General features: G+C 38.6%; 3 protein-coding genes across 6 annotated transcripts in view; 2 read left to right on the top strand and 1 right to left on the bottom strand.

Moving 5' to 3' along the window:
* The window catches only part of LOC118279271 (doublesex- and mab-3-related transcription factor A2), a 39,513-nt gene extending 38,420 nt beyond the window's left edge, over nt 1–1,093 (bottom strand). The window contains exon 1 of one of the 2 annotated variants that reach the window (XM_035598914.2): nt 631–1,093. In XM_035598914.2, the coding sequence (XP_035454807.1) occupies nt 631–735 (105 nt within the window). In that variant the 5' untranslated portion in view covers nt 736–1,093. The remainder of the gene's footprint in view (nt 1–630) is intronic. The other variant, XM_035598915.2, reaches the window with a different exon arrangement.
* An 8,256-nt stretch (nt 1,094–9,349) lies between these two features.
* Nucleotides 9,350–11,326, top strand: LOC118279387 (uncharacterized). Of its 3 annotated transcripts, none has more exons than XM_050698271.1 (3): nt 9,350–9,511; nt 9,874–9,963; nt 10,072–11,326. In XM_050698271.1, exon 3 carries the CDS (start codon nt 10,087–10,089, stop codon nt 11,212–11,214), a length of 1,128 nt encoding a protein of 375 aa, XP_050554228.1. In that variant the 5' UTR covers nt 9,350–9,511; nt 9,874–9,963; nt 10,072–10,086; the 3' UTR covers nt 11,215–11,326. The 3 variants fall into 3 exon arrangements, with proteins under 3 accessions (XP_050554228.1, XP_050554227.1, XP_050554229.1); XM_050698270.1 differs by having other exon boundaries at nt 9,874–9,969; XM_050698272.1 differs by having other exon boundaries at nt 9,402–9,511; nt 9,837–9,969.
* Nucleotides 11,327–12,465: 1,139 nt separating this feature from the next.
* On the top strand, nt 12,466–14,477 carry LOC118279254 (5-hydroxyisourate hydrolase). The gene is made up of 2 exons (XM_035598893.2): nt 12,466–12,777; nt 14,346–14,477. Exons 1-2 carry the CDS (start codon nt 12,523–12,525, stop codon nt 14,430–14,432), a joined length of 342 nt encoding a protein of 113 aa, XP_035454786.1. The 5' UTR covers nt 12,466–12,522; the 3' UTR covers nt 14,433–14,477.
* The last annotated feature ends 516 nt before the right edge of the window (nt 14,478–14,993 follow it).

Genomic DNA, 14,993 nt, shown 5'->3' with positions numbered 1-14,993 from the left:
TTAAATATTTTCATAAGTTTTCTTTTAAAAGGTTGAGAGTTTTCTAAATAAAACTATCGCCAAACCTTAATATTTTTTGAACCTCATTCTATTTTAATACTCAACTAAGCTCTAATTTGAAGCAATCGAAGCGTTTATTTTGTAAGAGATCTAATGAATTATCATTTATCATATAAAATACAAGAATTTTATAGTATGTATGTTACAATTGTAATTATAATTGAATTGTATGTTACAAGACGTGATGTAATTGTAAATTGTAATTGATCTATTTGAGTAACCTTAGAGATCACATTTACCTATTGGCATTAGGCAAAAGATACATGGTTAGGTATAATATTCATTGTTCATAAGTAAATGTCCTACATCCTTTGAAATATATTTTAATTGCCAGCAATTTTCATGAATCAAATAGGTAAATATTTTTATTTCAATACTACCTATTTTTGCAAATGCTAAAAATATGCGAAAACCTCGAAATGTAATATATATTTTCCCATTGAACTTTGAGCACAATTTTTTAATAAATACGCAATCACAAAATTCCCAAGCGAACATTGTAAAACTTTCATTAAAAACTTGACACATGTTACAAAAATGTTACAAATAATAATTTATTGAAATATCTACCTGATATCTCTCGGAAGCTCTGAGGAAGAAGGGAGGCAGTGCAGCCAGCACCGGGTGCTGCACCAGCTGAGACACGTCCACACCGTTCGGGAGAGACATTTCCATCAAAATAACAATCCAACTGCAACTAAATCAACTGACAACTGCAACTACCGCGCAACTACTGACACAACAACAACATTATGCAACAACACTATTCTACAATTTTAAATTTCAAAAAAAGAATAGCAATTCGAATGTGGAACGCGAACGTTACAGTTAAGGCGACACACTCCGGCGAGTTGTTTCGAACACTGTTGATTCATTTTCAAGCGAACAGTTGCTGCCGCGCCGCGTGACAGAGACGGAACGAGAGCGAAACGACACACTGTATACAAACGTATACCGCCGTCCCGCTCGCTCTGTACTGTTAACTGTATATGTTGTATCATCCGGTTATATAAAATGTTGTAAGATGAGAGGCTCGGCTCGACCAATGACAGGGCTTCCAAACCCCGCCTCTGCGTTCTGATTGGCTGGTGAATGCTGAAACTTAATTTATAAAGGTGACTTTTTTGAGAACCAGTTTTTTTTTTATGCGAACAAAGAGTGTATTGAATGAATCACAAAAAACACAATTATGTTTGTTATTCGCGTCGTGGATTGCGTTTCGTTTTTATTTCTTCATTGTTCTGCGGGGGCTTTATTTTATTGTTTAGTTATTGTGGTATAATGCGCGGAGTATGGTCGGTCTGTCTGTCTGTCTGTCTGTATGTCTGTCGTGTGATGCGTTGTGGCAGCTTGCTCTATACTCCGTATATCTTGTCATCTTAATTACGTTCCTGAGATGAGCACACACACACACATACTAGATCTAGTGATAATATTATTGTATTGTCCATTTGTTTGTCATTATGAATGGCTGGTGTTTATTCGAGCTTTTAGAAAGGTAGTTAGTTGATAGTTTAAATATTGTACACAGTAGGGGAAGGGTTGTGTGTCTGTTGTCTTATTAATAAGAATGGTTGATGTAATTATAACGGTTTTATTAAAAATCCATATTGAATTTGCATAAACTTTAGTTTAGAACTTTATTCATTAAAGTTTACAACCTAAGCAGCAGAAAATGCTTAGTATCCAATCGTTTATTTTTTAATCAAATTTCATCACAGTTACTATAACCTGATATATTTAATGTTCTTTTTAGTAAGTATTAAGACAAACAAATTGAAGAAATACTTTCATTAAACTCGAGCTTCTCTCGATGACAAGAGAAAATCGTGTGTAATTATAAGTGAGAGAAGAGAAAGAAATCTGAGAGTAAACGGAAAATATTTAGTGACCCAATATTATTTTATTTTGTGAAAATTTTTAGAAATACTTTAGGTAGTCTGGCGTTTACTTCCTCAATCTAAAATTAAAAATGAGTAGTTTTTAATAAAATCAAAATCGAATTAAAATTTTTTGTATTCTTTACATAACTATCTTAATACTGAAACGTGATCCTACCGATTATTGCAACTGAAGCAACAGAGAGCAACAAAGCAACAACAAAAGAAAACAAACCACAACGGTAACGGTCGCCATCTTAATTCTAAATTCAAATATCGAACGTCAGAGCGGAAGGTGCGTTGAAATTGAAATATTTCAATTTACTTGTCGACGGGAATTCGATTTAAATTACAATGAGAGGGAGGGAGGAGGGCCGGAGGGTGAGGTCGGAGGTCGGAGTAATTATCAATGTATAACTGAATATCTGCGCGTTTTCTCTTTAAAGCCGATCGGGAATTTTTGTACGGGGTGCTTGGACTATTATATCTGTTTGCTATATTATATTACGTCGTTAGGGAAGACATTGGTTATTATATTAATTGCTATTAAAGTAGCTTTAAAGATAAACGTATCGTTGATTTATAAGTTTTTCATTTATGGCTGCATGTTTCAATGGAAGTAAAGCAGTTTAAGGTTTTAAACCTACATTGGTATTTCTATATGTCTAAACTCTCTAGACCTTAGTCTAAACATGCGTATTCTTTCTTTTAATGTTTTTAGAAATGTCTCGTAGCACTGACTACGCCGTAGCACTGACTCGTTGATGTCTTTACTTAGAAATAAACAAAAGTATCACTATAACTAAAAGTAACTATCTACCAGATAGTTGTAATTAAGTGCAATGTAAGTATACATCGCATAAAACCGTCAAAATTCGTCTCTTGTTTACCTCTTGAGTTCATCAAACGTGCGAACAATAACAGTGGTGAAGTAAAACGTACTAAAATATCCGTTAGACATGAAAGACATGTCTTGAAACTTACAACAATACTGAATTAAAATTAACTAACCACTCTCTATTTCAGTATAGCAAGACACTTCCAATTATTCTACATTCCTACCTAAAAAAATAAACCGATCACAAAGTACCCCGTCCCACTACAGGCCGTACTAAATTCTTCAAATTCCCACACATGAGAATCGTATCACCCTGTATAGGCAACAGATACAGGTGTGGCTGAGCAGGCGCCCGCGGGGGCGGGGGCGCGGGGCGCGGGCGCGGGACGGGGGCGCGGTACAGGAACGAGGCGCAAATGAGAATTCCGCAGAGCAACGATCAATTCGCGAAATGTGAACATTTCGCAAACGTCTCAACTTGGACTAGGGGTGGGCCGCTGTCGATGTTTTGCACTAAATAAAGATCTCAAGAGTGCAACATAGAGACCAAGTGAAGATGGAAAAGACTACTTACAGTACAGTAAGCTTAGTGGCGACGAGGATTACAATAATGTGTTGTAGGAAGAAGGAAGACGCACGAATTGAATCCTAGTATTAAACCAAGCTAGTTAGTGTCTGTAAAGCAATAGACAAATTATAATTCTGAACAATACTAAACACCGAAGTAACTTAGAAAACTGTCAATTATTACATGACAAGTGACATGGTAGTCTATGAATCCGATTGTATATATTCAATACTAGACATCATATTATACATATCTTAAATATAATTTACAACTAAAATGTGTGTCATCGACTACAAACCACAAACAGGGTCCCATCCCTACAGAAGCGTGGGAGCGCGCGAATATCTTCGCAAGCGTTAAAATGAAATGTTCGCAATTTGAATATCGTTCTGGTACTCTGCCGCTACACCCCCCCCCCTCCGCGCCTCACCTCAGCCTGCCTCCCCCCCGGCGACGCCCGCGAGATATTATATAGTAAGCACTGTGTAGTTTTATTTTAATTTGCTTTCCACTTTGTATGTGTCTGTGGTCTATTTATAGAGTGCTCTTGTTTCGTTGATACGAGTATGAGTATGGAGGCTGCTTGGTACATGGCTCACAAAGGGTTTTCGAGTTCACGATGTGGTAAACTTGTTTTTTTTAAGTATCTTAATTTACTGCTTGACTAGCTCAATGGTTGGGCAGCCAGCTGTAATGTAGTGTATTGTTAAACACCAACTAAACATCGGAGATGACTTCCTTATTTTGTAAGGAAAAGAAAGGAATCTTGGCCAGTCAATATACAAGTACTTTAGTAGTAAGAATACGACGTAGAGTGGCTGTGGGGTATGAACATAGGTCCATCTGGACATACCAATAATGTCATAACCTGCCCAAGAAACGTATGACACGGACCAGGAGTTCGTGGAGAACTAATATAAATAGTATAAAAAAAAGAACCTGCCCAAGACATTGTATTTTAGTCATCTGATTCGCAGGATTGATGGCAGTTTATTTCTGATGGTGATTCGATTTCTTTTTACCAGGTTGTCACAGTTATAACCTAACCAAAGTCGTGACTATGGCGTGTCCTCACACTAAATGAAAGATAAAAAGACTTACTATTAAACCTTGGATACTCAAGTTCTAAATGAAACAAAATGTCATTGTTCTTCCCCAACCTAGTACTCACACAACTCCATCCTATGTACTGCGACACATAGCACGACGGCAGCACTCCATCCCTCCCCCTCCCCACACAGCTACACATAAAACAAACGCCGGAAAAAAGCCTATTTTAGCGACATTCGCCTTAATGAAGTGGCGCCGCCCTCACTCGGCTACACCGCGCCGACCAATCACAGCGGTTGAAACTGTTGCGAGCGCCCTCATTGGTTGGAACTGTAGCAATATGTTGCAACCTGAGGCTCGCCAGTGGTGCTCACTGCGGGAATATAAGGCTCTACCAATGAAAGTATTGCTTGTTGCTTATACAGATACTTTACTTATAAATACAGCTACTGTAGTTACTTTGTGACTTATTAAACTCCTCCTGTTATCTTGTCTTGTTGTGATAATACTGACGACAGTGTCAAATTGAAGGCAAAGTCAAAACGTTTATTTCAGTTAAATCATACACAGTTAAGTACATTTAAAACGTCAGAAAATATGGTATAGACGCTAGGTAATCGTTCCGCAGTGTAGATTCGTTAAGAGAAGTAAGAATAAGGACGTCTGTCGTTATTCTTTTACAATCACCACCACCCCATCATCATGGTGGGCGCGTAAGGAATTACACATTTAATAAAAATAGTGCAGCAGTGCTCTCTGAATAACTTTCAATCCTTTACTCTACGTTTTTAGTGGGTAAGTTACTTATGTGAGGAAGCTCATAGTCCAGCAGTGAGCTGTTATGGTCTGTCAATATAATTATAATATACTTTCAAGTAAGTTGAACGTGAATTAAATGTATGTATCATATACATAAAGAACAAATATCAGTTCATACAAATATAAACATATGTGTGTTATACGCTTTTTATTGGGGTAGGCACAAAGCACGACACGACAAATATCATGGTGTCATATAGCTGGTATACTCAATTGAAGGAGTCTTTAAAGTAATATAAGGAGACTTGAAGTCTTGCTGAACTGCTATTTTCATAGAAATATACTTATATAATTAGTTAATAGTCTTCTTAAATGTGTACAGTACACACTATTGTTACTATTGTTAGTTGTAAGTACATCTCAGTGTGAATTTTCAGTTTCATTAACATTTATGCATCACATCTTTGGCCTCTTAATAAGAGACGTATACAATGCAATAATACCCACTGTCCGCCAGTTATATCACAGGTATCTTGCAATAGAAGGTAAACAACTGGTGATTCCAGTTTCCACGACATTATATCTACAAAGAATTTTCAAAAATCTGCATAAGGGTGCTTTACTATCAGAGATGTGCTATGCTAAGTTGCTGTGGATGCGTTTGGCTTCTACCCATCATATTCATTGTTACACATAGCATAGCACTGGTGAAAACAGACTCAGCTAAGCTATGTTTCTTATATGGAAAAATGCGTGCTATGGATGTGTGCTATTGATGGCTTCCCTACTATCGATACATCGCATACTTGAGCTGCGCATCTTAATGAGAACCCGAATCATCTGGTTAGACTGTCGATCCTGTAACCACTAGACTAATAAACAGTTTAATAAAGAAATATACATGTAACCTATAACCTAAATATCAAAAGTCAAATCGATGTCTCGTAGCCGCCCGCTACGTGCTACGCCGCGTAGCAAGGATCGGCTACGAAGTGCTACGCAGAGTTGTTACGTAAGTTTTAGAATTTCACAAAGATAGTTCTTCTTTTTAGCGTTTCATAAAACTGTACAAGTCGGAACTTTACTATGACTTCGTTGTCCTTTCCTGTCACTTAAGCAATTTATATTCGAGTAATATAATATTGGAATGACGGCTTGCACTTTGAAACTTTTTCACGAGGTGATGAACTAATAGGTATTATCCATATTTCATGTGACATAAGGATAAATTTGCTGCGTTAAAATCATTCAATCACCAATAAAAAAAAATATAATGCAAATCGTTTCAGTTTGAAGATTGACCGTCATATTTTTATGTCTATCCCCTGTAAGTGGTGTAAGCACATTCAGCAGAAATATCTCACGTCGCGAGCATTGATAGCGTCCATCAATAACTTAATGATAATGCGATGGCCGCCGCGCCTGATATATCAACCCACTAGCCAACCCATTCGTTCCATAGGAAGACATTCCCTCCACGCTGCTGGACTAGCGTTTATAAATCGCACACACACACACACACGTGTGTACTATGTGTGTGTGTGTGTGTACGATTGTGAGCTCCACAAATGACTGCGCTGTGTCACCGCTGACGCGACGCCACGCGGCGGTAGCATACACAGGATACGACACTAGTGACTGACTATGGCTTTTAACAAAGAAACGATAATGTTTAACTTTTACACAAGAAAATGCAACAAAATATCGTTTCTAGTTCCAGTATTTTTATAAATAACCACAGCCTCCAAAATTGATAAATATTTATGTAAAGTCACGTTTTATCATTTAGACGGGTAACTAGCTTAAGTAATTATACTAATATGTATTATAAATGTATGAGATTGTTTATTTGGAAGTCAATCACGCTGAAACTATAGAACGGATTTTGGTATACAGACAGGGTATGACTTGAAAGAAAGAATAATTTTTATCCCACTATTTTTATGGGTGAAGTTTATATTTATGTATTTGCTACCTATTTTAATTTATTACCACATTTTTTATGGGCGATACGATAGTTTTTATTCTAAAAGCGCTGGTACTATAATTGTTTTCCATGAAACTCTTCAACTAACCAAAGTGAAACTAGTTAAAATAAATTTTCATTCGTTCCAAACCTGGATTATCCCGTCACATCCACACAAGTCCTTTCACCGGCTGACCAACAAAAACGCTCAGTCAGTAACTGGCCGCACAGCAGCGCCCTCTACTCATAGTGTACGTTTTACCAGCGCACACTGCCCACTGCCCACCGCCTGTAAGTGAGTTTGATGGAGAGCTCGACTCACGAGAAATGTTTTTTTAACCCTTTGCCGGTCGCAGCGAGTGTCGTCGTTTTGTGCCGGCAGAGGTCGCGTGCTGCGCCACAACTTGCTCCTGATCGGATGTTGTTTTGGTTTGTCCGTTACTCTCAAAGGTACGAGCGCCGAGCGCACGTTGCTACGTACTCGTGTGTTTTGTTTTGTTTGTAATCGTACGAGTACTGGACGGTATGATTGAGGTTCGTTGAATTTGTTCAGGTTTTTCATTCAGTTTGATGTGTGTCCGATCAAACTGCGAGCTTATCTTGACATAATTATACATTTGATTTCCTGAACCAAAAATTCTGCAATCAAACAGGCATTCAATTCGTTGACCAAGGGGTCTTGGGTTCGATTCCCGGAACGGGAAAATTATTGCTTAACTTATATCAGTTTTTCGAAAATTGATAAGCATTATAAATAAAATAAGTATAAAAAATAACCTATCTATGTGTACATATCTAGCCATCAGAAGTAACCAACCCGACCGGCAACAATTAGATAGCAAAGCGATCATACAACTAATTAATAAGAAATGTCTCATTACTAGCTTCCGCAGCAGCTGAGTCCGAGTAATGCTCGAAATTTGTCTCAAGGCAACTTCAAATCAATGAAAATACAACTTCCTGACTATATACATCATAAGTACAACTACTATCACAAAGCTAAACAACGTTTGATAGTACTAAAAATATCATTAATTAATTTTATCCAGAGTGGTATGCAGTGACATCTATCGACGAATAGCAGAACTACTTAGCAATAGTGAAAACAAAACTTTACGATAATAATGCTATTCATCACTAGATGGCACTAATATATTAGTAAGTCTAGTAAAATAGAGATGACGCTATTAGTACCGAATTTTAGTTGCAATAATTACATACCATTTTAGTTAAAAAAGTTTTTTTTATGTAATTTGTAACAGAACGGTGGTTTTTTTACACTTCTAGTTCTAGATTATAGCATCACGCTATTGCAGTTCTCTACAAGATTGGCAGAAGTGGAATCAATCAGTCAATGATTATTTGTAAACAAAATACGAAGGTATTATTGACACAGGACTTAATCTTAATAATAGTGTTTGTTCAACATTGAAGTTTATGGTTGCAGCAGTCAGCTGCTGTGCACCTTATCTCGGGTTCGATTATGCACAAAACAATTCTTACCACCGCGACCCACAAATCGTTGTTCTAGACTGGGAACTCCTAATACAGTGCACAGCCACCGGTTACCAAACCAGTGTACCAAGTGTACAATATACAATCAATGAATTCCAGTACTGAAGTAGAGGAATTGAAGACTAGAACAGTCAAGTTGCCATTATATTATCTCAATATGCTATAAACTCCCGTGCTATCTGAACCGAGCAGCGTTCAGTTCCCGTTGGGGAGAGCGTGATGTTTCAAAGTCTCAATTACTAAAAATATAGGTATATCTTTCTTTGTTTTTATTTCTTTAGAATAGATGCCCCACTCTAGGTCTTTCTCCTGTATCGTATGTGTGTTAAAAACATTCAAGTTCACATACACATGACACCCAAACTCGGAACAACAATTTGAGCCATTTGAGGATCATACAATACACGTACACGTTCCATGGCAGCCGGTTGCCCAGCCATCGCACCAACCGTGCGTGCAGTCAACAGTAAAATATCTATTTTTTTTTTAGTTCGACTCTGTCCTTCTGAAAATTACCAAGCTGACAGAACAATAAACTCTTTAGCTTTGTACCATCAAACATAGAATAGATAACAAACATCGCATAATATTCTAACACAATCTCCGCCATCTCTCCTGCAGTAAGGTACTACGTACCTAAAACTCTAAGAGCAGTGCAATGCTGTAATCTTGACAAAACACGCAAAGCCCGCAAGTCACGCGCGCGAACCAAAATATTGTTGCAAACATTGAATAGTTGCGCAAACAGCCACAGGTTTACAAACAACCTGGTTTTGTCCACATCCTGCCTATTAGAGTGAGTGAGTGTTAGAAATTAGTCCTCGCTGCCACACCCGCCTCGAGTTTACACACGAACAGTTCAGGAGCTGCTGAAAGTGAGTACATGTACAATTTCTATTTTACTATAATGTAATAGTGATTACTGATTAGGTTAGCTAATACTTAATAGGCTCTGTAATATTGTGACTCGTATTTAGTTCTTTTAATTATTTTTCTGGATTTCATTTTGCATGCAGGTAACTGATTGAATAAGTCTTGAAATAATGTAACTCACAATTAACAAAACATTTAATGTTATAAATATAAGCATAGAGTCCACAGCAAGGTAAGCATTGCTCGGCCATTACGTGTTCCTGTAAGAATTACTGAAAGGCTTCCTTTGTTAGAGGCGAGACAATAACGCCATGGTTGTATGAATAGTGAGCCCCACGGAGGTAACGCGCCAGTTGTCCCTCAGGTCGGCCACGGAGAGTACTGACAGGCTCTAGCGCAGCAACCCGCGATGGTCCCGGCAGAGTGACGCTCCACACACCGCTCCACTGCGCACGAGTAAGTACGTACCTACATGCTGATATACTTGTGACGTGTGAAAAGGTAACATTCCTCTAATCATTCCCGTGTCGTTAATTTTATTAAACAAGTCCTTATGTTCCAGATACCAAACCCAGAGATGACGCGGCTACTCTCCGAACTGCTGTTCTTCATATTCTACTTCGCTCAGTCTCACGCCATGATGATGAGAAACGAAGCACTGATATCTAAAATGGTGTCCGACTTTCAAAAAGACAACACGATGTCTGCCACGCAGCGCTCCCCCGAGCAGCCGGCGCAGCCCCCGCTGCAGCCGGTGCACCAGCAGTCGCATCAGCAGTCGCACCAGCAGTCGCACCAGAAGTCGCACCAACCGTCGCACGGCCAGTCGCACGGCCAGTCGCACGGCCAGTCGCACCGGTCGCCGCAGGAGCTGCAGAACCCCGACATCCTGTCCATGATGCAGAACGTGCTCTGCAAGAACTTCCCCACCATACCGTGCGGCATGATCGTGGAGGACGGCACGCTGCGCAACCTCATCGAGCGCTCCATACAGCAGCTCAAGTACAAGAAACTGTCGATGGAGAAGACGACGGCGGTGCCCGGCTACCACCTCACGCTGTTCCCGTCCATAAACAGCGAGGATCTGTCCAACTTCCTGCAAGTCAGCGAAAATGGGTACTACAAGAACAAGGCAGAGAAGTCGAGGTCGAGGAAACACAGGAAAAGAGTCGCGAAGACTAACGTCGACCATCCGGCGGGGGAGAGGGAGAGCAAGAAGAAGAGCAAGTCGAAGAAGGAAACGTCGCGGACCACGCTGTACAGCGGCAGGAAGAAGATCAGGAAGTTCTACCCGCACAAGATAAAGTATAAGGACAAGTCGAAGGGAAGGAAGGACTTCGGCGACTACTCGGAGGAGAAGCTGTCGATGTCGGTGGAGGTGCCCGACCTGACCATGGGGGGCGCGGGGGCGGGCGTCGCCGCCGGCAGGAAGCGCTCCGACCACGTCAACTTCAAGATGGAGCCCGTGGACCCGCCCGTGTGGCGGATCGACTACATGAAGCACGGCGAGCCCAGCCTCAACGTGTTCGGCTACGAGCCCGACCGGCTGAAGGAGAAGCTGGTGAAGACGGGGCCCAACGTGCTGGTGGCGGAGAACGTGCTGGAGCAGGCGGCGCGCAAGGACGTGCTGCACCCCGACGTGTACATCAAGAAGAACTTCATCAGGAAGAACGCGCTCGAACTCAACTCCGGCGCCATCGACTAGCCACACACACACACACACAGATTTGTATTTAAACAAGTATTGAGTTAAGGTTTACTATTTATCATATTCCCACTGCATCTCTATGATCATAATAAACATCCATTTGTAAGAATTTTGTTTTTACCTCGTCGTTACCTTCTCCACCATTGATCTGCAGCTCTTTGCATTCAAGTACTGGCAGGCAGGCAGCTGATATAGTCACGCCAGTACAGTTAGGTAGTTTCTCTGTTTCCTTACACTGAATTATAATTTGTAAAATAAATAAATACATTTATATCGTTAACAATCTATCGACTAATCCAAAGATTACTGATACTTAGGAGAACGCAATATTTTATTAATAAAATTGCAAGGTGACAACACTAAGCAATAAATCTGATAATATTACATTGACGATGACAACTATAACAACTCACTATATTGTTATAATATACCTATGTATATTCTAAGCTAGGTGAATGGCTTAGTACTATACCTAGGTAGGTATAGTTAGGCCAAATACTACTACTAAGCCATTGTGTAGATTGCTATAAACTCTTAAAATTGACCATCTCACAAATAGATTGACGACTTTCAATAATTGATTGTTTGGTGTTGATACACATTGATACACACTGGATGTGGTATTCATTATCTCTACCACTAACTGTACTTGTTACTGGCAGACGATAACAACTCCTTATCAGTTATTAATGTAGTGGCAGCATTATAGCACTCACTCGTACTTTATCAGAGATACAATGTTCAACTAACTAATACCTAATAATCACATTATAATATCATATTTTATGATAAATTTAAATATAGACAGAATCATCGAATTGGTTGATAATTAAAATTATAAAAATCGTTAAAAACAAAATACAGGCTGTATTAAAAAAGGATCATCGCCTGTTAAATTATTAATAGCACAATAAAAACACGTGTTCTTATATTTGCTCAGTATTTAAAAGTAGGCGCTGTATAATTTTGGTTAGATGAATAAAAATCTATATAAAGAATTGGAAGTAAATAAACAAATCAAGTTTTTTCAACACAGTGTAGTTTTAAGAATTCTTTATCCGCAGATACCAACACAGTCACATAAAACAATCCTCTACAAAAATAATCGCGTGCGATTCCCACTATCTTTATAGTATCTACGAAAAAAATGGCACGCAATAAATGTAAACAAAAATAGCATCTATCTCTAATGGTTGAGAGTTCAAGTTTAAATAATTTGTTATTAGTTAATATGCGTAAACGTTGAGAGAAAACATCTTTATCATGTAGTTTGTGTGTGGACGAGCAAACAGGACAGACGTAGCGATGTCACGACCCGTTCTGTCGACGCATGTGTTGGACACATCGACGGGGAGGCCTGCAGCCGCGCTCTTTGTCGAATTATACAAGAAGAAAGAAAATTCATGGGCTCTCTGGCACAGCACAACGACTACTAGTGATGGCAGGATACAGTTTCCGTTCACAAACGACTCGATGTCGGGAGGAACATACAAGCTGATGTTTAAAGTCGGAGATTATTATAAAATGCTCGATAAGGAGACGATATACCCCTTTGTTGAGGTTAGTACTGTTTGTTCTTGGCTTGTTTATGATACAAGTACCTATATGAGGTATTATCTCTCTGTTTATTATTGAAATATATAAAGATACGTTATAGGTAGGCATAGAACGGTGTCTTCATATAGAACATAAACTAAATATTGATAGTAGAATATTATGCTACCATTGTTTAAAATAATACGTGGGTAGACGTAGTTTCAATTGTCAGCAATTTGTTATTAAATAAGGTTAATGTTTAAAATGTTTAGTAAAACTACTGAACGAGTGCATGTCTCAAGTACATTTAATTCAACCGTTCAAGGAGTTCCTATAAAAACCGTATCGTAGTTTTTATATCCGTATTAAATTCAAAACATCGACTTTGTGAGTTTATTGAAATATTTACGACCTACTTTGTGTTCGATTTACTATTAGAATATAATATAACTTTTTAAACGGTTTTATTTAGCTTAGGTACCTCTTTTCTTTGTTTGCATCTATAGTAATTAGAATTTTACCTCCTTCCTCATGACAGATCAATCTGTTATTTGGTACACATTCTTTCTTAATTTTGATGACCACACACACTGCAACCGTTTATTATATTTTTCATGTATTAGGTACTTGTTTTGATATACCTACTTACACTTTTATAATATTTAATTCTATTGAACATGTTATGATGAAGAAGGAAGTCTCACAATATAACTAGCGTTCAAGTATTTATTTTAAAATAATAGATAAGTATATCGAGATACGGGGTACCCTACTTCTGTAAACGAGTCCTAAGTAGTAAGACCTTATTAAGTGCATACTTAAACCTGAGAGTATATTTTAATTTGACAAGAAAAGACGACAACATGCTTGTAAATCCACTGGTGTTGCGGGTTTCCGAGGGCGGCATCGATTGCTTAGGTATAGGGGATTCCTTCACCGATCCCACAAAAATTGTCAGGTGTAGGTGTAGGATCCTCCAGAATAAGTAACTTGTTTCACGGACCACTGGCCATAGATTCTGACCTATGGCCGTCCGAGGTCATTGACCTAACCCACGTAGTGATATACCATTCCAGTAGTTTTGTTTTATTTTAGTGAGTAAAATAAAATGATAATTGAATCATTTTGACGTAACTTAACCTTGACAACGCAGATTAGCTATCATTTTATTTTAATTCGGTGTCGAAACATTTCTTGTTGCTTGCCTCTTCATCTACCTACGTCATATTAGGTCTATAGGTCGTGATTAATTCGTAAGAAATAAAATTTATTTATAAATATAAAGCTATAAAAATATCTCTGCTCTCATGTCTCATTCGAAGTTGATATATTAACTAATTTATAAAGGTTATTTTAACTTACACTTCACCTACCTACTTTTGTAAAATATAATACTAGGTAAAGGTAAATACCCTCCTAGGTAGAACAATGTCTGAATTAACAGTTCCATGCAGGCATCAAACACGCCAAAAATTGAATCAACCAAAATCTCTGGATCTAAGCGTTTAACACTAACTCCAAAGAATTAGATTATTCTCAACTAGACAGTAGACTTACCATAATACTGACCCAACCCAATGTTTCATTTCCAGATTACGTTCACCACCAAAGACGGCGAGCACTACCACATCCCGCTGCTGCTGAGTCCGTACGGATACTCCACCTACAGGGGAAGCTGATCATCACGACGTTACCAATAAACTTTATTATACTTTCTTTTTTTACTTGCAATGGGTTTCATTGTCCCTACACACATGTCGGAACCATGTCTACCTCCTCTTCCTCTAGTGGGATTTTCTCACTTTGGAACGTTTGGGAATTTAAAAAATCGAATTCAAATCTAAAATTCAAAATTAAAAAAAAATCATTGACCCTCTACAGTAACTAATTCTTTAGGACTAGATAGTGCTAGTATCAAATGAGATCGGTTATGCCTTTGATTGCGGATATAAAACTAAGGGCAAATACTTCGATAGCGTAGGTCGTCGATGACCGTGTAATGTCAGCCGTTAGCCTGCCGTATCAGGTTGCCTAGCATCTAGGTAACCTGAGAGGTAGTGCTCAACGACCACAAGTACAGCCACAAGAAGAGGATTTTTTATATACATTGCCCCACACTACATTCTCCTATGTCGTGGGTGTGTTTACAAACATACAAGTTCACATGCAAATAACACCCAGACCCAAAATAACAAAGAGTTGCTACGTGTGGGAATCGATCCCGCTACACGTTGCACGGC

This window comes from Spodoptera frugiperda, chromosome 14, assembly GCF_023101765.2.
Source record: "Spodoptera frugiperda isolate SF20-4 chromosome 14, AGI-APGP_CSIRO_Sfru_2.0, whole genome shotgun sequence".
In the NCBI taxonomy this organism is placed as follows: Eukaryota; Metazoa; Arthropoda; class Insecta; order Lepidoptera; family Noctuidae; genus Spodoptera; species Spodoptera frugiperda.
Note: the sequence above shows the minus strand (reverse complement) of the source record. Positions and strands in the feature narration are given on the sequence as shown.